General features: G+C 35.2%; 1 protein-coding gene across 1 annotated transcript in view; it reads right to left on the minus strand.

Annotated features, from left to right (window-relative positions):
- Nucleotides 1-24,550, minus strand: part of SMCHD1 (structural maintenance of chromosomes flexible hinge domain containing 1) — a 74,430-nt gene that overhangs the window by 29,442 nt on the left and 20,438 nt on the right. Inside the window, exons 9-26 of the mRNA XM_051610891.1 lie at nt 21,822-21,915; nt 21,356-21,566; nt 20,391-20,511; nt 20,109-20,292; nt 19,392-19,589; nt 19,148-19,261; nt 18,413-18,519; nt 18,067-18,149; nt 17,810-17,923; nt 15,151-15,228; nt 14,949-15,068; nt 9,416-9,560; nt 9,087-9,183; nt 6,464-6,536; nt 4,731-4,870; nt 3,588-3,722; nt 2,492-2,719; nt 1,658-1,806 (exon numbers count right to left, since the gene is read on the minus strand). Coding sequence (XP_051466851.1) covers nt 1,658-1,806; nt 2,492-2,719; nt 3,588-3,722; nt 4,731-4,870; nt 6,464-6,536; nt 9,087-9,183; nt 9,416-9,560; nt 14,949-15,068; nt 15,151-15,228; nt 17,810-17,923; nt 18,067-18,149; nt 18,413-18,519; nt 19,148-19,261; nt 19,392-19,589; nt 20,109-20,292; nt 20,391-20,511; nt 21,356-21,566; nt 21,822-21,915 — 2,391 coding nt within the window. The remainder of the gene's footprint in view (nt 1-1,657; nt 1,807-2,491; nt 2,720-3,587; nt 3,723-4,730; nt 4,871-6,463; nt 6,537-9,086; nt 9,184-9,415; nt 9,561-14,948; nt 15,069-15,150; nt 15,229-17,809; nt 17,924-18,066; nt 18,150-18,412; nt 18,520-19,147; nt 19,262-19,391; nt 19,590-20,108; nt 20,293-20,390; nt 20,512-21,355; nt 21,567-21,821; nt 21,916-24,550) is intronic.

Here is a 24,550-nt window from a genome sequence, read left to right on the forward strand (position 1 = left end):
TTAAATCTTGAAAAAACCCATCCCTAACACCACTAAGACAAAGTAACATAAAATTGTCCACATAGTAAAATACCTCTGTTGCTGTAAATCTAATTATAATATCACCATTAATCCTGGTATGTACCTAAAAAGGTATCACAGTCTCCCTTGCTGTGAAAATATTTGCTGACTTCTTCAGGACCTGATTACAACTAATATAGCTTAAAATTTTTAGTGATAGTTTTTCCTTAAAAGTAAAACAAAACCAGAGCACATTAGAAAAAGGATGGAGAAGGTGAACAACCACAGAACCAAAAAAATCAGATTTCCATTTCCTCTTCTGTTATGATAAAGCAAGTCATCAACCTAAACTATGCCTAACTCTAGTCTCTTAAAAATACTTTCTGCTCTGCTTTTTAACAATCTCAGCTTTTCTTCCTATTTTCTTGATGAAGGTTAACATGTTCTTTGCTGTTTCCCCAAATATTTCAGTTATCTTGCATCTGTAAACTACTTAATATTTAAGAGTTATCCAACACAATGTTTTTTACATCTTTTGTGTGTTCTAAGCTAAAAATTACGTTGAGATCTTTAAAAATCCCATTAGAATGGCCTCCAGTTAATTTTTATGATAACCACAATAGAATTACCACTAAATAGAAATTCCATTACCTGAGACTGCTTTTTAATGACAGGCAAAAATGTATTGCAAGTACCCAATGAATCAATCCACTGTTCTACTTCCTTTAGGAAGGGAGGTATCAATTCAGTCTGCTTTTTTGATCTTCTTAAAACAGAAAAATACTGCTTCAATTAAATACTACTTAACTGTCTCTGACAGTGCTGCATCATGGACAGCTTTTTACAAGCATTATGCTCCCAGCATTTTTAAGAATCTTAATGCTTGGTCATGGATACTTTTTCTTCCTATTGCACATCTGTGAAATGTCTGACTGCTGCACTGGGGCTCTGTGAACTAGTTAACTTTCCACAAGAAAGATTGGACCATATGATACTTGAGGTCCCTTCCAACCTGCTTTTTTTTTTTTATTATTTTATGAATTTTTGCCTATTAAGAAAAACTAAAATACACTAAAGTAATTTAGAATCATATGCATCTTATCAAACTTCATAAAGATCCAATAAGTAGAGCTAACTGCCTAGGCTAACTAAGATTGTTAAACAGGCAATTCTGACGTTCAATTTACAGCCTGTCACTTTTGACTGAGATACCAGATGCAGGCATCCAGCATTAAGCTAAATAAACACTATCTTTAGCTTCAACATTAATAACTTCTATAACGGTAACAATTAACTTCATAGTGGTATCTCTTTGTAACCAGTAACCTGACTCTTCAGTAAAACTGGTTATTCTATAAGCTAAGTTCTACTGAAAGTTTTCAAAGATAGCGATGACCTTCTTCAGTGTAGGTATACTTACAGAAGTAATTATAGGGCTGGATACAGATTTTGATGGAGGCTTTTACATAGGCAATTTTCTCTTCTGTAAACAGTTTGCATAAAAAACCGCACCCACCCACACCTACATTCCCTTGTTAATTTGCCAACTGCTTGCATTATCTCAGCTTCTGGAGAAATATTTCTTTACCCCACACTAGAGATCTACGATTGATTGTTAACAAAATAATTCATAACAAAGTATTTCAAATGAACAAACCTGACTGTGAATGCACTCTCCAAAGACACATGGTCATCAAGATAAGTAATTAGACAGTAACGTACATCTTTTACGGATGTTGGTACTTTGACATCAGGTAATAATCCCTGAATCAACTGTTCTTTGTTAATTTTAGGTGTCCAGTTAACCTAAAATTAAAGCATCTTACATTAATAAAAAGCTACATTATTAACGACTAGCTACATAATAATCTGAAGTAAGATAAGGGCAATAGAACTTTCAATGGAAAGCCTTTGGGTTTCCCAACAGTAACCAGTGCTATCTTCCCAAATACAGAAAATTACTCTAAAAACCAACCCAAACAAAACATACATTCAGTTTCCTTCACTCATCTTGAGTGAGGAAAGATCTGACTCCGAAAAGCCTCACCAAAAAAAGTGTAATGTATTTGGTGAAGCTCCACCTTTCTATTAGGCTCCACATTTGTACACAGACAGAACCATAAGATAGGTAAACAATTTTTCACAAAGGAACATGCCTATTGAGGGTTCCTAAATGTTGGGAAAACTCCAGATCTGAAGAATTATAATTATGTGGAAATTATTTTATTGTGTTTAGGAGAAGCACTGGAAATGACTAACCTGCTTTTCCCAATACTATCCTGAAGCATTTTTAAACATTTCATTAGGTGTCTTTATCTCACTAAGGACACAACTTTAATAAAATGTTTTTTTTAAAAATTATTAAGCAGAGAGTGAAGTTCCCATGTTTAAAAATACAATCTTGAGGAATATTATTTCACAGTCTGGATTTTAGAGAATCATCATTGTACCTCTCCTCTATATTATGCTGCTGTGTACTCAAAGTACTTGCCTTGATTTTTTCTGCCACAGCCGGAGTTATGTGTATCTCCCTTTCACCTTCATCATACATCTGAACTATAAGGTTGCGCATGATATCGCCAGCAACCCAATTAATTTCATCCTGATGTTTAATTTGAATAGCTTTTTGTCCATCCATACTTAAGACCTGTAGTCTTGCAACATGACTGCTAGGAAGAAGTTTAATAACCTTTTCCACCGGTGGCACATCTTTGCAATTCTATACACAGGAAAAAAAATAAAGAAATATAATTAAGATATTAAATATGCAAAAATATCACTCCATAATAGCCTATGGCATTACTCTGGGATTACCAGGTGTGATCAGATGTCCACACATGAAATCACCTTCCCTTGTCAAAAGTAAATAAAAAGAATATGCCAAAATAGTTACAACTTGTAACAGATACTAGAATTGATACTAGATATTTAGAACACTTTTCTATTCCAAAAGTACCATGTTACACAATATACAAAATACTTACTAAGAGTAATCATAAGTATCCTTTCATGTAGGTAATCTTGCCATATCACTATTTGTTTATACATCTTTCAGGGTAAAACACTACAGATCGTATTTTCTCCAGCCGTATGGCTCTTCTGACTACCAGAGAAATGGCACATTCACCAGCATTAAAAAAAACCCCACAAATTTCAAAAGCTTTGAGACTGAAATACTACAAAAGCTTATTGATTCTTAACCTTTGAAAAAATATATCTTTTTTCACAAAAGTTCTGGGGAACTTGTTGCCGTATCTATTCTGGATCAAAGTGTTTTTGCAATGAAGGCAATTTGTCAGAAGGAACCAGGGAGTAAAAAGGGGAAGAAAAATCCCAGAAACTATGCATATTTCTGAAACACTTCAGGAATTTCAGAAATAAAGAGTAAGGTTTAAAGAAAAAAATGGAAAAAATCTTTGCCTTTTTATGATTTCCCAGAGAGGAAAAAGGGCAGCCTCTCGATTATCAGACTTATGACAAATAAAACAGTAACTTCTTAGGTTAAATTGACTTTGGTACACTAGCAAGACAGTACAATAAACTGTTTTCAATCTTTTAGTTATTCAAACATCCCATTCAATACTTACAAGTATTTCAATCTTTGCTTTCAGCATCTGGTCTTTCTTGATATTCTGTACATGTATAGCTGGACCAGTTAAAATGTTTGTTCCTGCATTACTGCAGTCCACAGAATACAGAGGAAGGTTTGAAGCACCTAAAAACTGTTTAAAACATAACATTAAATTTCAGGTTTCTTCTACAGACCTACTGCAATTGTTCCAGAAATTAGTATTTGTACAAGTAAAAAAAAAAAAAAAAAAGGATTATTTCCATATAAATTTGACAGATTTCAGTTTTCCTACAAGACCAACACCTGTATTTTTTCACAGGTGATAAGAAGAGATGTGTGGGAGAAAGGAAGAAGTTATACAAGTAAAATTTACTATCTATTTAACGGTTTTGTATTAACACAGAAACAGTCTCTTTTGCCATTATGGCAATAAATTCAATTAAGCTTTTAATAAACCTCTGTTTAATTAATTTTCTAAAAAACACATTAAACAGAATTTAGATACGAAGTTCAACATGTCATCATACTACTGCAGAGCCAGTCTGCAGCAAAGAATCTATGTATACGAAGTGTGAATGGAACACAGATGATTGTGCAATGGGAAAAACTTTTAATTTACCTCATCCTACTAGAAGACTGATTTCATGAGAATTGGAAAAGTCACTTTCTTGAGTTAAAAATAAACTTGGTTCAAAAGAGCACAAGTTTTTTATTTCTAAAAGCCAGGCTAACAATTGCACTCCCTTCTGAAGTTAGGTAAGTGCTTATGATAGTATTATCTAATACTGATTTTAGGTACTAGACTTGCATTTTTACCTTTACAAAAAACAAAAGTATGTTGTATGAAGTTTTTATCCTGAGCAAACTTTAGCACTGTACATTGTATTTATGACCTAAAACATGAAAACTGTAGCTATATATCCTAATGTAATTTTCTTTTCTATTTCTACACCCAGGTTCCTGTGACTCTGAAACTTAATAAATGACTCATAATAGGTGAGGTGAGAAAAGTCACAGTTACAGGTAGCAAGCTACAGAAACTTCAAAAGCATTATTAAAAGATACTAAATCCTACTGAGATGCCAAAATAGACTCTTTTCCCAGCCCTTTAAAAAGCAAGTATCAAAATTCTTATGACACATAATAAAATGCAGTTTACCTTACAATGAACTATCAACTTTGGCTGTGCTGTTGTATTTCCTGATTCATCCAGTACTTCAACCTGGAAGGGGAAAGCTGTACCATTTTCAATCTTCAGAACTTCAGAATCTGGTTTTACTTTCAATTGATGAGGAGGGCCTGTAAAAATGCACAATTGCAGAACAGTGGTTTTATTTTAGATAACCTGAGACACCGGATTTCAGTTTTTGCTATCTCAAAAAGTTTTCAAAGGCAAGCTACCAAGATACTTGTGGTAACAAACCATTTAGACCAATTCAAGTGCATCAGTTTGTGCTGAGAAGGTCTAGAAACTTACTGTCCCTCAATAAATACCACCTGCCAAGCAGTGCTATTTACATACTATATGGATTAATGTTAATCGAAAAGGAACTTGGAGCTTTCTCACGACAAGTTAAAATGAAAGATATTAACGTTGAGATATCTGATCAATCATGATGTACAGCAGCTTAATTACCAAAGCCATCACACCTACAACTTCTAAGCAACTAAAAGCAAAAGGAAATTTTGTTAGCCTTGGAGAGTCAAGTGAAGCTATTCAAGTAAGTCTACCCTCTGGAACATATAATAATCTTAACAGTTTAAAAAAAAGAGAAAGTATAATAGATAACTATTAAAAGACAAGTTCTGAAGGAACTATGAAGGCCATTTTTCAGAAAATGTCCTTTATACAACATTCATTAAAACTTCAGTTTGAAACTGACTGGTTGAAGAACAGGAAAGACTGAAGTAGCTTTTATTCTGTCCTTCCTCAAAAAGCAACTTTAAAAGCTAAGGATAAATCCAATGAAAAGAAAGAGGTAGTGAAGCATCTGTATGTTGCCAAAGGCAAAAGATTCTAATCAAGCATGAAGTTGCCTCCAGTCAAAAGTAAACAACTAAGCAATATGCAGTACAATCTGTCTCAAGCCAGATTTCTCCACTCCATTTCCTACAAGAAGCCATAACTTCTACAAAAGATAAAGAATAACAGAATAAACTGTGCATTGTTGGTCTAACAAAGCTTGAAGTACACGATTTCCCTGCAAAATGAGATGGGAAAGCCTGAAGTTTGGTAATCTGGGAGGCTACAAATCACCCTTCAAACTGTACCTTTTCTCCCAAATCCAGAAAAACCTAGGTAAAAAGGGATAGCAGGTATCACATAAGGGAATCCTCAGTATCAAGACATCCACAAAACCAAAAATTATGGTTTCAGCAGTGGACTTACAGACCTTTATATTCCTTTATTGCATTATGATAAAGTCAAGATGTAACACTAAAAATTTCAGACCCAATCCCAGCTGCTAAAGCATCCTCCCTCTGCTGCTGTAAGAAACTGAATGAGCACTTACTCATTCACAAGACATTTTCTACAGGGAGAACAGGTCAATGCAGACTAGTGCAGCTTAAAGGGCTTAATGTTGAAGAAAATAAAGAAGAAATTATTTCATTCAATGGTGCTGGGTTAAAAATAAATGAAAAAAAAATTAATTTTTTTTTTTTTAAAGCAAAAAATCAAGTCTCGAGTGAGCAAATTCCAGCTGCTAGAACAATGGACAAGATTTGGCTGTGAGTTTGATGCCAAGAATGACACACCCTCAGCTTTATTTAGTTTCAGTCATCACTTAGATGAGCTTCAATAAATATTTTACCTTCTTGGGAGAAGCATTTCATTAACAGTGTCAGAATAAGGTTCAACAGAAATTCACTAAGTATTTTAAGGATACTTACCAGGCTGTAGTCTTATTTTAATGACTTGTGTGTCTTCTTTCAAACCAGGAAGAGTAACCTTCAGATTAAAGTTCTAAGGAAAATAGTATTTTAAATATTAACCTTAAACAAAACCAGATCATAAATCATCTCACATAGTCATGTCAATTCATATACATGTAAATTCCAGAAGTCTAACCAAATTTTCTTGAACTGCCACATATTTCAAGATTTTTTTTCCTGTACTAACATCTACTATTTTCATGTTATTGTTCCCAGAGATGTTCAAGATTTGCATGTTCAACTACATGGTTCTGAAACCACTAAAATCAGCTATGATAACTTGAGGTTTCCTGCTTAGAGGTTGGTTTAGTAGGGGAAAAAAAACCCACCTATTGCGTAAAAAAAAAAAGTTTTAAAGAAAGGATCTGCAAGTTCTGTGCTCATTATTCCCTAGCTAATTGCCTGAAGGAAAACACCACAATTATTATCCATCTCATCTTTGAATAAGGCCATAAGAAAAACAACCACTGTAGAGCTGCATCACTAAAACTGATTTTCACATTAAAATCTGAGAATGAAGTGGTCTAATCAATAATCTTAAAAGCTCCAACTTAGTTAAAAAACCTAGTTGCACTGATGATATTTGAATTTCATATTTTACATATTTGAGAATATTTAGTTACAATTCATGAACTGTCATTTTTACACATTCAAAAATGCTTCCTTTGGAAAGGTTTAGTTTCACAATCCTGGCTTATGCCCTGACCATGCCTGACAGGGTATGTGCAACGTTAACACCATGCAGATTGGATGAAAACAATCAGGCAATTCCTTTGGTTTGCTGGGTAAGAGAAGCAAAAAGTGCAATGAAGCCTGGGCAGGTGCATCACAACCACAGCCACATCAAATGCAGGAGCTCCGCAGGTGATGGGTGGCCATACAGCTGCGTGGAATCTCTCCAGCTCAGACCAGCCAGCCAAGCATATTGGTCTGCCTGTAAGCCAAGCAGCACCTATCAGGTGGAGCCCCATTAAACCAAATGGTGACTCATGAGAAAAAGGGAAGGCAAAATATACTAAAGTTCAGTTTGCAGACTGGAAGATAAAAAAAAGCGGGGGAAAAGAAGGGAAAAATAAGGTAGTAAATAAAAGCATAGGAAAACAGTATAACTCATAGATGAAGTTTAATGTCAATAACTTGAATTCTTCAGTAGTTCATTCAATCTAGCTTTGTATTCATGCACTAGACACTCATCCTATGCTAAAAGTCTGCTTTTCCTATTTCAATCAAGTTTTTCTTCTCAATTTGGCATGATTATTCCTTCCACAGTTTTTCCCTTACTGCTTTCTCTGAAAAACATTATTTTTTCTCTATGCTCTCCATGTCTTTTTGTTCTCTTATTCTCTAAACTCTTTCTAGAATCCTATCACTAGCTGTTTCTCTGACATATTTTAGTTGTTCTGCTACCATTTAAAAAAAAAATCAACTTTTCAGGTGCTGATATTTCTCCTCTCTTCTTTACTTCTAATTTTAAATTAAGCACTGAAAAATACACACTACTTATGTGTTAAAATTATATATTGATTTTACTCTGTTGTCCCACATCATGCTTTTTGCCATTATTTTCCATTACTGTCTTAAATGGTCTTTTTTTCTAATAAATTAGAACAACTACTTCCAGCATCAGTTTGTGTATTGTCTTCAATATTTTATACAATTAAGCAACATGACAACATAACACTCCTGCTATTCCATTGTTATGGTATTATACGATTTCTGTGTTCCAGGTTCCTTAAATGACTTTTGGTCTGGATCCTCAGCGAATTTGTGTCTTGCTACAGCCTTGTCCTTTTGCTCCTACACACTTAATTTCCATAATCCACTTTTATTTTCTGTCATTATTCTTGTCCTTCACCTTAAATTTTTCTAAGCAACAGTATCAACAGTATATTGAGGTATCTTCAGCTATCTCGGTTCCTAGCTTTGTCTTTACTATGCTACACTGCAAGACTAAATGAAAGGATTAGGACCTGGAGAGAACACCATGTAAATATGCCATATGTATGTTTTTTAAATTATTTTTTAAAATCTTGAAACCTATATTTCTCAGGAGCATTAGAATTTGTTTTATGAAAAAATCATTTGAAGATATGTTTTTGTTTTTACAGTAAAATAGCAGCTGGAATAGGTGCTGAGAACTTATCAGTAGCAGGTTGGATTTGGATCACATATTTGCTACAGAAGTGTGAACAGCCCTTAGGAAACACCTAGAGAAGCTCAGATAGTTACCACATATATTCATATCAAACCACTACTATTCATCATCTCAGCTATGAAAATACAAGATTTATGTGCTCCCTGTGCTATTTCAGTGCAAAAGCCACCAGGATTATTTGGATTAAACCAATTTCTGCAGCAGTCTAGGCGAGCTGGGTACACTCTATCACACACATCCATGTGTTGTGCTCCAGGTAGAACTGCAAGAGATTATTTGAAAATACCCCAAGAAATATCTGTAGTCATTAGTGTGGACCAAACGTGGATAACACAGTGACAACCCATTTTACACAAAATTATTTGCTCTGTGTTGGTTTGTTTTTTTTTTTAATATGTTACTTCAAATTTAAATTCATTAGCCTACCTTGCCCTGGCAACTATTTACGCAGCCTTTAGCAGTGACACCCTTAATGATGCACGTTACTCCTTTTGTTATTTCTTCATAGTGCAATGTCAGTCCACTAGAAAAATACATGGGATGGAAAACAAAATAGAGTCAATTTAAAAATAAGCACAGAGCTCTGATATACTAGATTCTTTCAGATATCCTTATGGAAAAAAAAGAAAAAAATCCAGTTAATTTATGTGAAAAGGATTGCATGCATCACCCAAACAAACCCCAAAGATTGTACTAGTGACACATGGAAAAAGGACAACAAATTAGTTAAGAAAGAAAAAAGATGGTTGAATTACCTAGCTTCAAGAACTGGTTTAATGTCAGTTGTTAACTGTGTTGCATGACCAAATTCATCCTGTAATTCCAAAGGAATATTAAAAGGTACTCCAACACGAAAAGGAAGCTCAAGAAGACCCACTGAAAATTTCTCTGGCTTGCCCTCTAAGAGAAAAGAATAGTACATTTTTAGAAGGAATGATGTGTGTTCATTGGCTTTTTCTTCATTAGGGCTCCAATGAAGTCAAGTAGTTTTTCAGCCTCAATGTAAAGAGGCTGTTCAGAATACTCTTGTAACTAAAATAAAGCTTTATTGCGAATCCTCTTTTCTTAACTTACACTTAACATAAAAAAAACCCCAAACAGTTAAAACATAACGGCAGTAGGCTATAGTATAAAAACAACAAGCACTCAAAACTTCCAAAGTAACTTAGAACATAAATACAGCACCTGAAAGTGAACTAGTTCCTTGTGGACAGCTTTAGTTTTATTAAAATAAAATAATTCATGTAACAAAATATTTTTGTTCTACAACTATCTCAAATTTGAGAGATAAATAACTATGAATATTTGAAAAAGAAATCTGAGTGTACCCTTCCTGTGAAATCTGTCCCCTTTGGTCAGCCTTCAGTTAGACACCAAAAAGTGAGACCACACAGAGCAGTAAAAATGGGACCTTAAAAATCAAGAGTAATGTTTTGTGGAATCAAACTGTCTTGGCCAAGTAGACTTTGAAAACAGCAATACAGTGCTGAGGCTAAATGATAAATATCCTACCAAATTATTTTGGGTTCGAATTAACCCCTATTTTCTCTACCTACAGGTGTCATTATCAGGGAGCTGCTTTTGCACAAGATGTGAAAATCATGGGGGAAGGAAAAGTGTTACCTCATATTGGCCAACATTATTTAAACTCTTTGAGTAACAACAAAAAGACCTCAATCTTTCAGTGATTACAATTTTATTTACAAGTGAATGATAAAACTGTAAAATTATTTCACAAACTGACTGGTTTGGACTAACAAGCATGAGGATTTATGGCTGCCCATGTCACAACACACAAATTGCAAAAACGAAGACTTTAAAAATTCAGTTTTCAAGACTGATTAAAAATGGTAGATTTAAAAAAAAAAAAAAAACAGCAACAGGTAGCAGAAGTGCTTTTAGAAACCCTTGTGTTAAAGTACAAGCTTAGATTTTTAGAGCATATACTCCTTTCTGAGGAGATTTGTTCATTTCAATCATTATGGCCAAAGGAACTTTTAACTGAAGGCTGCCATGCAGGGGAAAACCACTACAGAATGCAATATTTAAGATTCTCTTTCTGCTTTGATAAATATAGATAAAGGAACAGACAAAGTTCATTTCTGTATTCATTCAAAGAAATCAGTTGTTTCATTTTCTTGGAACATCACAGAAGTATCTTGAGACTTTAATGCCAGGTTTTCAGCCATATTTTAAAATAATTACTCTTTTCAAGTAATGCCAAGTATTCTTCTGCATTATCATACAAGAATACTTCTTTGTATTCTGCCAGTAATATCTTTACAGAAGCTTTTAGACAAATATGCTACAAAGAACTCTTTTCTGCCTCAAGGATTTGCATTCAGCACCTCTAGTTTTGAGGAAAAATAGGAGACAGCCAAAAGCATTTATTTTTCTGTATTTTCTGGACTAGATGCTAGCTCTACCTCCCAAACTTGTGACAAAAATATCTATTTTCATATTAAATGCAAAGGAAGCAATATTTTATTCTCCCTCCTCCTTACCCCCTTTGTAGATAAAGCTCACAGAATCGTTGAGGTTTTAAGGGTTCTCTTGTCTAACCCTGGCTCAAGCATGGCCACCTAGAACCAGCTGCACAGAAACTTTTCCAGAGGGCTTTTGAACACCCCCAAGAACAGGGACTCTACAACCTCTTAGACAAGCTGTGCCAGTACAGATGGAACCTCCTATGTCTCACATTGTGCCCCCCACTGCCTCTGGTCTGATCACTGTGCACCAGTGAAAAGAGCCTGGCTCTGTCCTCTTTACATCCTCCCTTCAGGAATGTATAAGGTACTTCTAAGATCCTCATGACTCTTTTCTCCAGGCTGAGCAGTCCCTGATCTCTCAGCCTTACCTCACAGAAGAGATGCTCCAGTCCCTTCATCCTCTTCATGGCCATATGTGGGACTCTATCCAGTATGTCCGTGTGTGAATTGTAACATGCCTGTAACTGGACACCAATACTCCACTTGCAGCCTCACTAGCGCCAAATAGAGAGGAAGGATTGATCACCAACATCAACCTGCTGGCAACACTCCTACTGATGGCAGCCCAAGATGTTGTTGCCCTTCAATGAAGCAAGAGCACATTGCTGGCTTGTGTTCTTCCTGCTGTCCACCAGTACTAACTGGCCCTTTTCTTAAAGCTCTTTTCCAGTTGTTCAGGCACCATCCAGTATTTGTGCATGTGGCTGTTCATTCCTAGGTGCAAGACTTTGCACTTGCCCTTGATGAACTTCATGAAGTTCCTGTCAGCCCATTTCTCCATTACCAGAGTGTAATTGCCGCTCTTCCCTGTTTTGTGTCATCAGCAAACTTGCTGGAGGTATACTTGCCCTTTCTGAAGAAAGGAGTGACACTGGCTTTCATCCCATACACAGACAGTTCTCCCAATTGCCATGATTATTCAGTTACTGCCAGTGGCCTAACAAAGACATCAGCCAGCTCTCTCTGTCTCATGTGTGCAACCCATCATGGCCCATGGACTTACATATGACCAGTTTGCTGATCCTTCCTATACCTGATAAGGGCACATCTTTCTTGTTCCAAACCTTCCACTGGTGTCTGGGGCCTGGGAATTCTGAAGGTCCATCTTGCTAGTAAATATTGAGGCAAAGGAGGCATTCGGTATGTTAGCATTTTTTGTCTTGTGTCCCCTGCCTCATTCAACAGAGAGCTCGTATTTATCTGAGACATCCTTTTGTCACTTATGTATTTCTAGAAGTCCATCTAGTTGCCTTTGATATCCCTTGCCAGGGATTCCAATTTCAATTGCAATTGGACTTTGGCTTTCCAAGCCCCATCCTTGCATGCTTGGATAGTGTCTCTCTATTCCTCCCAGGTTACCTGTCCCTGCTTCCACTTCCTGTATATTTTTTTGTGTCGATTTTTGCCAGGAGCATCTTGTTCATCCATGGAGGCCTCCTAGCATTTTTGCCTGACTTCCTATTTATTGGGATAGAGTAGACTTGAGCTTGGAAGAGGTGATCTGTGAATATTAACCAGCTTTCTTGGGCCCCCTTTCCATCCAGGGCCTTATCCATTGTAACTTCACCAGAAAGATCTTTGAGAAGGCAACTCTTCTCTCCCGGGGTCCAGGGTTGTGAGATTCCTTTTTGCCCTCCTTTCATTAATGATCATGAACCTTACTATCTCTTGTTTCTGAGTATGAGGTCCAGCACAGCACCTCTCCTTGTTGGTTCCTTTATAACTTGAATCAGAAAGCTGTCATTGATGCACTCCAGGAACCTCCTGGATTGCTTATGCCCTGCTGTGTTGTCCCTCCAGCGTATACTGAAGTGGTTAAAGTCCCCCATGAAAACCAGAGTCTACAAATACAATGCTGCTTCTGGCAGTCTGCAGAAGGCCTCATCCACTTGTTCTTCTTGGTCAGGTGGCCTACAGCAGACACCCACTACAGTGTCAATGATACTGGTTTGCTCTTTAATCCTTACTCACGGGATCTCAGTTGACTCATCATCCATCCCCAGGTGAAGCTCCATGCATTCCAGCTGGTCAATGACAGACAGTGACACCCCCTCCTTGTCTTCCCTGCCTGTCCTTCCTAAAGAATCTGTATGCTTCCATTCTAACACTCCAGTCATAGGAGCCATCCCTCCACATTCCCATGATATCGCTGAGATCACAGCCCTGCTGTCCCTAACCCATTGTGTTTATTCCCCATGTTGCATGCACTACTGCACACTCAATTCAGAAAAAAGGTTTTAGGATTTTGCCATAATGGTATCTTGTAGGCATTTCCTTGTATACATACAAATACTGGGGGTGAACCCATTTCGGACCCGTTTTACAGCTTTTGTGATTTTCTTGACTTTTAGATTTCTCTGTCACATCATTCCAGGCCCTGTGCTCATCAACCATGTTCATCACTCCCTTACATGGCTGCTGGTAACTCTTTCTGCCCCCTGTTGTTCCTAGTTTAATTTTGGCTCAGTTTTTGCCACTTTAGTAAAAGGCAAAGTCACAGCACAGCAAAAGGGCTGAACAAATTTATTCCTTCTGAACTGGAGGTGGAGAGGCAGAGATCAAGAGAAGTTCTATTTTTCTCATGTATGTAGGCTATATACATACACTCTTACATAAAAGAGTCTGGCTGATAAGACAGAGTAGGGGATGTATAATCCATAGTTAACATGTAATTTTTGCAAATTAATTTAGCAAGTCAACAACTACAGATTTTCTTGAAGATGAACTATGATACACAAACAAAAGTACTGAATTTTTTTTTCTTTAAACCCCATGGAATCTTACTTACAGAAAACATATTACTCCTTTATAATTTAAAAACAAATTGTGTTTCATATTTTTGGAAATAAAGAGCAACTTCAAACTAGTCTATATCTTTATGCTTTTTCATAAATGTATTCCTACTTTACATGGAAATTAATTCTTTTAAGCAAAAATGTGTGTAAACAAAACTAGCCAGCCACTAACAGATAAATGTACACAAATAAATTAGGAAATACAATGCATTAGAGGACGAGAGAAACAAGACTAGCAAAGGTTGTACCAGAAACACAATATAACCATACACTGTAGATCTTACAGTCTTCAACGATATCATAAAAATCAGAATCCATCAATTTCTTTGGTAAGATATGATCAGTTGCATATTATTTCAGGCCACATTCATACATAACAGAGTGTAAAGCAAGAGAGAGCAAGACCAGACATATTTAACAGTATTATTTCTATTCTGGTATTCCAGTAGGTATTTTATGATGGTTAACTCAAAGACCCACATCCATTATAACCAAATGAGAATTTAGTTTTGCACAGGATACTTATTTTAATATTAAATATAAAAAACAGACTTCAATCTCAACATGCATATTTTAAATGCATAACTTTAAAAAAAAAATTAGTTTCTGTGGTTTATCCATGAAAAGTTGGCCTAATGGATACTAGCTTTATGGTAAAAAAAAAAAATTCGTGCCAGTGGCATGAGAAAAAAAAAGGTAATTCTAATTAAGTAAAAGTTTATTTTTATTAAGTACATTTAGGAAAGTTCACATCAGGAAAAACTTCTGATTCTATCAACACTTCACTTTTTGGTAAAACTAACTGTATATCAGAGCCAACACACCACAGGTACTATCACACTTATTAAGACAAAGTTATTTTTCCTGAACCTTCTTCATATTCAACATGCAAATGCTACTTTTCAGGGCTGAAAATTACCTCTCAACTAAAATATTAATAATTTTTATATACAATGATTCAAATCTGAACAGTAAAAGAGAATTAGCATGACTGAAATTCTTACCTATAATAGTAAATTTAAATATTTTAGATGGTAGAGGACTTCCTGCATAAGTGTCTGCATTACTTTCATTCAATACTACTTGCAGTTTCAAAGTGTAGTTCCCAAGTTTCTGAAGATTTTCTAAACAGAAGTACAAATACAATTAGAAAGTAAAAAAAGGAAAATTATAAATTAACTGAATATATTGCATATATGAACTTACCCATTTTTTTAAACCAGTATGGCCATTTGCCTCCATGCTGACTGATATGGGAAATTATTTCTTTATTCCCAGTAGGTGCTGAAAAACAATTAGCTTCATGTATTTAGATTCTAGACTGTAATTAATTTTTCACTAATTATTACGTATTAATGTAACTTCTACATCTAAAAAATATAAGTTCACCTTCATAATTAATCACAATCACAGCTAAAAAAAAAATAATTAATTGTCTACCTAATCTAATTTTAATTAAAAATTGCTAGCCTCAGACACATTAAACCGAAACCAGCAGGTTTGTAAAGTTTCATTTTATTACCTTTTTGCTTACATATTCCCTATTAAGTTTGAGCAGTTGTAGTTTGTGCAGTCCACACTGGTAATTGATCAACTTGACAAATGACTATAACAAATTAGCTTAAATGGGAGTGAGGTTAAAAATGTGCAGTTGATTGAATGTATACTAGAGGGAAAAAGAACATTCCTTTTTTGCTTTAAATATTTTATCTATCTGTATAAACACTTCTGGGCATTCTGACACATCCAAAAAGAGCAAACATTGAAAATTCAAGGCAATTTTTTAGCCACTGATTCTATAACCTAAGTTAAATATAGGAATAATATTTACTGTTTGAAACTTCAAGAGGCATTAATATATATTTTTCAAAATGTAATTTAGACTAAATACAGAACATGACGGCAATAAGACTACAGAGAGTAAGAAGAATGCAGTAAAAAACATAACTTGTTCTATAGCTAAGTACAACTGTTTCAGATCCTGTTCTTGCACCAAATTGCATACATAAAGCAACAGCCATCAATTTTCTTAGGTATATTTCGCTGAATGTGTAATTCTTGAAGTTATTTTGATAGTGTTTTGTAGTAAGACAAATTCAGGTTCCTATAGTGGGGCTTTTTCCACCTTTGGTTGTTTTTAACACTGAGCAAACAGTACTTCTTAAGTAAGGGCAGACTTCCTACTGCAGCACCAACTGCTACCAAGTTAAACTGCAAGTGTCTCTGTATTATGCAAGACGCACATCTGTCAAGTGCACTACTTTTTGTATTGCCCCAATATAGATGGATAATGTAAGGTAGAAATTTGTTGAAAGGAAGTGAAGAAAGTCCAATACTCCTGTGCATAGCGATACACAAAAGATTACAATAAACAAATGGGATCTTTGAAGAGAATAAATAATAAAATGTTGGCTTTTAAAGCAGGTCTGCTATGTTCTGATGTTCCCTTCTGAGAGATGATCCAAAGAGCAGTTCTGTGCAAAAAGAGTTATCAGGTACGTCCAATATTGTTGTGGTGGTCTTTGTGGTGAAAAATCATCCTGTTTTTTTTTATTTGAACAACAGACTAAATTATTTCAGTAGAGCCACATGCAAAGATTTAGAACTTTCATGGGAACTTCTCAATTTTTTTCCTTTGCGAGAGGAAAAGCTTTGTACTATAATGAACACTTTCCTCTGCTGTTTTGCTAGAAAGCAACATTACGACTTCCTAACCACCACGTTCTTGACATTTCAGCACACACATTTATAAATATTACAAGTATCCCTACAATCACTGAGACATGGAAGGTCACACTTGGTGCAAATTGTGTTCCACTAACAGCACACAGATATGGTAGAGCTTTGCATAAAAAAAAAAAAAGACATCTGAGGCTAAATTATTTCGATTTTGTTGGTTTTCCTCACACAGAAACAGAAGAGAATTCTCATTCATTGTTGAAGAGGTTTTTTTGTGGTTTTGTTTGTTTTTGTTATTGTCTGAAACCTTTGGGAAACAAATGTTCTTCTAGAGACAAAACATACCTTTTACTCACTATGGCACCAATGTTTGCTTCTCATATGAACAAAGTTTCCATATATAATATTCTAAAAACAAGAGCTAACTAAATGTCCCTGCTATGGGATAAAATAAAACCACAGAGGGTACAAACTGAAGTAAAAGGTTTGTAATTTTGTATCAAATGACATCTTAATACCCAACAGCCGTAGCCTTCCTGAACTAGGAGAGAAACAAAGCAAACAAGATTTTAAGTTTCTCTAAATGTCAGATATATTTGACATGTGCAGCACTGCAGTTTTCAGAGAGTTTAGTGTTCTAATTCTGTGTTCAACACACAATTGAGTAATTTCCGCTGCCTAGGACAGAAAGCAATTCTTCAACAAATGCAATATAAGAATATCATGTGAAACATCCATGAAATGGAAACCACAAAACAGTAAAGCTCACAAGAAAACTGATTTTAAAAAATTCTTTAGTGACTTTACATTAGATACTAAACAAGTCTGGTCCACACTTTTATGCAGGTCACATGAATTGCTATATTAATTACAGAAATATGCATTTTAACCATGTTCTTAAGTATATTGAGTAGACAGCTAGGAACTGATAAGCCATCCTGAGATTTGACAGAAGATAACTATAATATAGCATTAAGCCAATAAATATTTAGGACTGAAGCAATTGTCATTTCATGAAATGAAGCTTTGGAGTAATACATGCTCTGATGGGATATTGTCCTTAAAAGTAACAGCTATAGCTATCTATCAAATTCTAATATGCATTATATGTTTATATACAAATAACACATGATCCATTATGCATTTCAAATAATAAAGACTCAGTCAAATATACTGAAATACTTACAATGTAAAATAACCTTGAGTTCAACAAGAAGCTTCTTTGAACCTCCATGGCTTGTACCTGGAAGTTTTTGCATTGCTTCTCCTTTTTTATTCAAAATTTCTATTCTTAATGCTCCTGTATTTAAAAGAAAAAAATTATGGATTTTTAAAGTATGCTGTGTATTATAAGTGATTGGAGATTTCTGTATGCTTGCTTTTTTTAAAAAAATGTGTGTATAATATATTTTTAAATTGACATTTTGGAAGAAAAAAATATACCTATTGGTGTACCAGCAAATCTTGTTTCATTCGGTATTAACTCATCTCCTTCGGGCCATGTCACTGATAATTTGTCAGGAAGTCTAGCAAAAAAATAAAGAACGAACAGTTTTTCTCTGAGTTCCAAACAGAGTAATTTATCTTCAGTAGAATATACACAAAGACATTTTCTGGGGAAAAAAAACCTACCCCGAACTATTTCATTTTGGTTTAGAGTTCCAGTTTATTTTTTTTTTTCCTACTGAAACAGCTGATTGCTCTCCCATTTGGAAATAAAACAATTTTTTTTTTTTGCTCCTGAGGAAATACTAAAACTCCACAAGTCAATAACCATGTTAGAGCTTACCTTGCCATTTCATCCTCTATGTATTTTTTAACAACTTTGTCAGACACTGTTCGGTCAAGTTTTGAGATTGGAATAGTTTTCATTTCAGCATACAATGCCTGAGGTTCCTGAAAAAAAATGGGAGTGCTGTTACATATAGCCAGATGACAATTTGTCAGAGAAAAAAATACCTCTCTATTATGGGACTAGACAAGCAGATACACATAGTGCAATATGCTAACAAATACTACCTGGTGACAGCACAACACACTATTCTAAAATTTGCTGAAATCACAGGGGTTAAGAATGGATGCACAACATACCTTCGATACCAACTGTGATACTCTAATTCATATGCAAATGTAAATAAATGAGATGACAAAATCACAAAATGTTAGGGGTTGGAAGGGACCTCTGGAGATCACGGGAGTCCAACTCCCCTGCCAGAGCAGGGCCGCAGAAAGGCATCCAGACAGGTCTTGAAAGTCTCCAGAGAAGGAGACTCCACAACCTCTCTGGGCAGCCTGTTCCAGAGAGATTATGGAGATCACTGATCATGACTAATAATTTTAATATGTTTACATTAAAAATAATGTAACTAAGCAGTTTGATTATTTCTAGATTACCAAATCTCAAATAAACCCCATAATTTTCAACAGTTATTTAAAAGTCACTTTAACAAGTCTGACCCAGTATTATGTTTAAAGATTCCGTTAGGGATACCAGGTGTGTGAATCCTTTTTATGCTTCTCTTACCAAAGCAATCTGAACCTCTCCTCCAGTGGCAAATATATCCCCGTCATGGTCTCCATACAAAAAAAATTTCTCAATAGTTCCATAGAATATTGGAAGAGTCCTAATAGTTTTCACCTGAAAAGAGATAACAATTAACATCAATGTGTTACTTCTGCATCAGATGTATAGCATTTACCTTTTATAAGGTTCAAATGCTCTATTACAAAACTAACAAAACCCCAACATCAGCAAACAACTAACTTACCAGCTGCCCAGTTTTGTATGTTTTCCCATCCCACTCTATTGCAGCATATACTGCCCAAGGGCTCTGCATTCTTTTGGATGGTAAATCAGTACGTGTAGTTACTCCTTTAAAGACTGTGAATTTTATTTGTTTGTCATATTTTTCATGACAGTCTTTGAGCCACAAAGCAAATTCTCTGTCAATTTTCATTCGTTGCTCCTATAAAGTGATTACAAAATAAATACGTATTATTAATCTAATACAAAAAATTAATTTGACAATTTCAGAAGTACAGACAGTTATAAGAGTACAGCGATAGTGTACTAAAAAAAAAAAAAAAACAGGTAGAAGAAAAAAGGATTCTTCAGCTTGGAAACACTACAAGATTCTAGGAAAGCTGTAATTCAAGCCAGAGTAAGCATTTCCCCCAGCACCCACATTCCTCTGTGAAGAGAGTATTTGCACAAAACCTGTCATATAACAACTAGATAAAGTCCCTGTTTAAGAAAATAAAAGGAGGAAGACTAAATTTTGTATTTTTCAGATTTAAAGAGTCAGCTTTTCTACTCACTAAAGGGGAAACAAGCATCTGCTACAAAGTTCTGCAAAAGAGCCCATGGTGAAAGTTCTTCAGAAACCAGGCAATATTCAGTGACAAATGACCAGTGAATAAGGGTTTCTATATTGTATGCATTAAACTTTGCCAAGAAGAGATACTCAACAGAATAAAATGATTACCTGTCCATTAAAGATTCTTGTAAACAGAGTATTTTTATCTTTTAACTTCAGCTCCAGATCCATGAAAGTGAGTTTGTTTGTGCTGACCTGGAACTTATCATTGGTAAATAATGCCCCAGAAATTCTGTTGTAGCATTCAATTGGTGCCAATCCTCTCTTCTTTGGAGGGGCGCACCAGTCAAAACTTAAACGAAAGGAGAAAGACATTAAACCCTTCTTTACACAGAGTTTTACATTACAGAAGCAGGCTGTTTTACATTGTAAAAGCAGATTGCCACTTACTCTTCCACAGTTGAATACGGTATTAATCTTCCATTCCAAAAACATTCAAAAATAGGCCTTTTTCCTCTGGCACCCTTTTCTACTATAAAGCAGTCCTCCTCATCATCATCACTGTTTAATTCTTGATTAAAAAGAAGAATCTCCATTAATAAAGTTTCTTCTAAAAACTAATCTAAAGCAAAAACCACAGACGACTAAATTAAGAAATCCTTACCAGGTTAGGCACAGTAGTAGCATGCATGATATGAAGTTAACTGTACACAACAATAGGATTTTTTTTTTTTGTTTAAGTACCACCAAGCAGAAAACTAAGGAAAGGTAAGGAAAAATTTTAAACTAGGGTTGAATAATATCACCTAATTTACAAATTTCAAATTTGACTAAATATTATTTTTTTCTCTCAGTTTCAACTGATGTTCTTCTACTATAATAAAACTTTGTAATACTTAAACTCAAAATTTGTTCCATTAAAAAAACCCCAAATCATCAAATTATTTTAAAACCCTAGAATTTGAAAACTTGTCAAGACTGGATAAAACAAAATTTTTTTGTTTTATCCTAGACCTAGGATAAAGGACCTAGACTACATGTTGTCCTCTGAAGTATTCTGATGTTATACTCTCTTAAATCAAATTGCTGGTGTTTCATTATTTTCTTGGAGAAAAGATTATAACAGTCAGGAAAGTGGAAATGTTTCAGACAGGCTGCATTCCGTAACAATTTATAGCTTGAAATCAGATGGTGTTACGTCACAGATCAGGTTCACGTGAATAAGCTACCAGAACAGCCACTTTGTTCACAGGACTTGTTAATCCAAAAGGACATGAACTTTTCCATTCTGCCACAACCCAAATTAGATAATTTACACTTCCATTTAAATTGTTCTGATTTCTATTTCATTAAACTTTTAGGGCAGCAGGGCTGCCTGTAACAGGGACTGACAATAAGAAAAACATTTCACTCACTTGATGGAAAACATGGATCATCAGGGTACGTTTCCTTATCATACAGGAAGGGATGATATCGGATGATGCCTTCCACTATACCTTCTCCATCAACATGTGCCTTAAACTCAAAACTATCTGCTGCAGTATTTATATACAATGTCTGCATGTCATCTTTGATCTCCCTAAGATTGACAATCTTTGGTACTTTTCCTTTTTCAAACATGGAAATCTGGAACAAAATAAAACAATTTGATTTTTCTTAAACCAAACAACCTACAGTAAGAAGCATTTGTGACATTTATCTTAACTGTCAGCAAAATTAGTTAGCTCCTATGCCGCAATGATAAATAGTATTACTTTTAAAAAGTTAAATTACATACCTATCTTAAAATGCTGCTGTAGTTCAAAATTAAAGAGAAACAGGCACAATATGAAATAAGTTGACATCAAAGAAAAATTTTGACTAAGAAGTATAAAATGTTACCTGAATGTCAATGTTGTTGAAAGGGCTTCCATCTTTTGTTACAGCATTAGTTTCATTTCCTTTTGGTCCATGGATATAATAGTGATAGATATGTCTAGAACACAATTTAAATTACAAATAAATACAAAAAAGTAAAAGTTAAAATTCGCACATTATAATTTACACAAATCTATATACACTTGTGTTTTAATTGAAATATAACTGATTCACTGCATTGCTAAAAATCACCTCCATGACAACATGTATATCTGGTACATGGAAGGGAGTGACTCCTTTCCTGTCACCTCTTTCATATTAAGATCAATTTTTGATAAAATAATTAGAAGTATTAAAAAACTGAAAATAATAATAAAAAAATTGTTACATGCCTACAGATCCTTTACATCATAGTGCAGACTAATAAAACTACTGTAATTTGTTCTGTTTTCTGAAGATCAAAAATAACTAGAGCCAAAAAGCTTTCCACACATTGTTTCCAATATCAGTTTTGTATTGATCATCTAACAGTAATAGAAACATTCAATAAACAATCACTATCCTTAGGTTATTTACAAAAAGGTAAAGATACTCCATTTGAATACAAGCAGCAGTCATGGATGTGATCTGCATATTAGTAATATTTTTCTATTTGTAAACATTATTTTCTAATGCCACTTGTGCTCATGTAAGAAACTCAAAAAGATCCACATGGTCAGATAGATTAATTACTTTCATAGATATATGAACTTTGAGAAAATGGAAGAACTTAACTCCATTTACTTAAACTTTCAGAAAGCTAGCTACTTCTTCCACCTTCAAAGATGGAGTCCTTAAAGCTCAGTGTGGTGGTTTGCAGAAAAAGAAGATTATACAAGTCAATGGGACTGGATGCATGAAGGAAGTTAATTGTCCTTCAAGTGTTTATAATCGCTTGTCTTCTGAAATCCACTGCACTAAATGTACCCCATGGAGAAATCTTGGTTCCCAGACAAAAGCTCCTCATGATTTCATTGCTCAGGACTTTAGAGCAGACTTGTATGTCCAAACTGCTTAGCATTTTGTCAGCATTTCTTTCAGACTTCAAAAGGTGCTCTCATGGTCTTAAGACTTGATTCTTTTGGGACTTCACTTCCCCTCCCTCTACTTTAATGCATCTGAAAAACACGAGGGCTGTGCTGTATGCCCGTTAAAGCAGAATGAAACTGGTATCATGCATTTGTGACAAAAGGCATGGAAGAAGGGTATGTGCAGGTGCCTGAGGGGATCTGACTTGGCAAATTGTTGAAATCTGTAAGACCTTTAGGACCCCAAAAGACCCTGGAAAGTCAGAATAGAGAGGGGTCGGTATTCCCTCCCACTTCCTGCCATACTTTATAAAAGCTGTGAGAACTGGAAGCTCAGCCTCCTTTTTCCTGTGTCTTCTTCCTTGCTGCCAGTGCTGCTCCAAGTCTCCTGTCTTTTCCTTCAACTCACCACACACTCTGCAGAATCCAACTCAGGTGCTGTGAGGAGCTGTGAACCCCTCTCCTGAGGTGGCCTTGTCACAAGGGACATTCATCTGCCTGTTCCTGAGATCATCAAGATAGGTTTTGTACATATCTGTAAATTAAGTTTATATATCTGTTCCTCACCTCATGTGTTACTCCCTTTTTCCTTATTCCCCTTTATGTCTTCCCTTAGGAAAGGTGGGGGAAGGGTAATAGCAATTCTCCTCTCTGGTTTGTGGTTTGCCGTGACCACTTAAACCAAGACAAGGGGATAAAGGCCATTGCAGCTGAAATACTACTGCAGAACTGTGTAGTACTGGGAAGGTAAATCTGATTGGTCTTACTATAATAGCTACCAGGCATGTACTTCAATAATTGCACCCGGGTTTCATCTCAAATGGAGGCAGTTCTGCCACTTCATGAGGTCCCTGGAATGAACTAACACACACCTATGTGTAGGTGTTCACCAGAAGAGCATCTAGAAGCTCATGGGGGACGTAAGCAATTTGTCAACATAGATGTACACTATATTTTCATAAGATTAAAAAGGGCTTTCCAGTCACAAGTTCTTACATGCAACACTGATGTTGCTTCATATAATAAGGTACTATCTAATCCTTATACAAATCCTTTTATCAGTATTACCTATTATTATTAGACTACAGGTAACAAAAAAATATAGCTTAAAAATTAAGTTCTATGTTTTGCCAGATTTCAATATTGGGCTATGATTTCATATTTCAGTTTAAATTCACAGACAGATCAGTCTTCTTAATAGATAAGCCCACATGATTCACAGGTATCACAGACATCAGGTATCACAGGTATCTCCAGGCTCTGCAGTCCCATTGATGACACTACAAAAGCATTGAGTGGAGAGTATCATATACTGATCTCCCTCTTAAACTGGGATGAAGCAGCAGGTTTTTTTTGTTCTTGGGTTTGGTTTTTTTTTTAGGGTCTTGTTTGTTTGCTTTTGTTTCGTTGCTTTTTTAAACAAAAAACCCTCTAAATACAATCCTAGATATAAAGGTTAGGAGCATAGCTGTGAGGAAAGTAATTTAGCAAGTTATCAATAATTACTTCTATAATTGTTACATTAATATTACAGCTACTACGTTAAATAGATTCTTAATACTTAAGATTGGATAATTATGTATCAGTTATTAAGCCTCATTGAGACTGATATTTTTAAACATCTATGCTTGGACAGGGTGTCCCACTCAGTTGTGCCAGCTGCTGCAAAATTAGTTAGCTAGGAAG

The sequence above is a fragment of the Apus apus genome, chromosome 2, assembly GCF_020740795.1.
Source record: "Apus apus isolate bApuApu2 chromosome 2, bApuApu2.pri.cur, whole genome shotgun sequence".
Classification (NCBI taxonomy): domain Eukaryota; kingdom Metazoa; phylum Chordata; class Aves; order Apodiformes; family Apodidae; genus Apus; species Apus apus.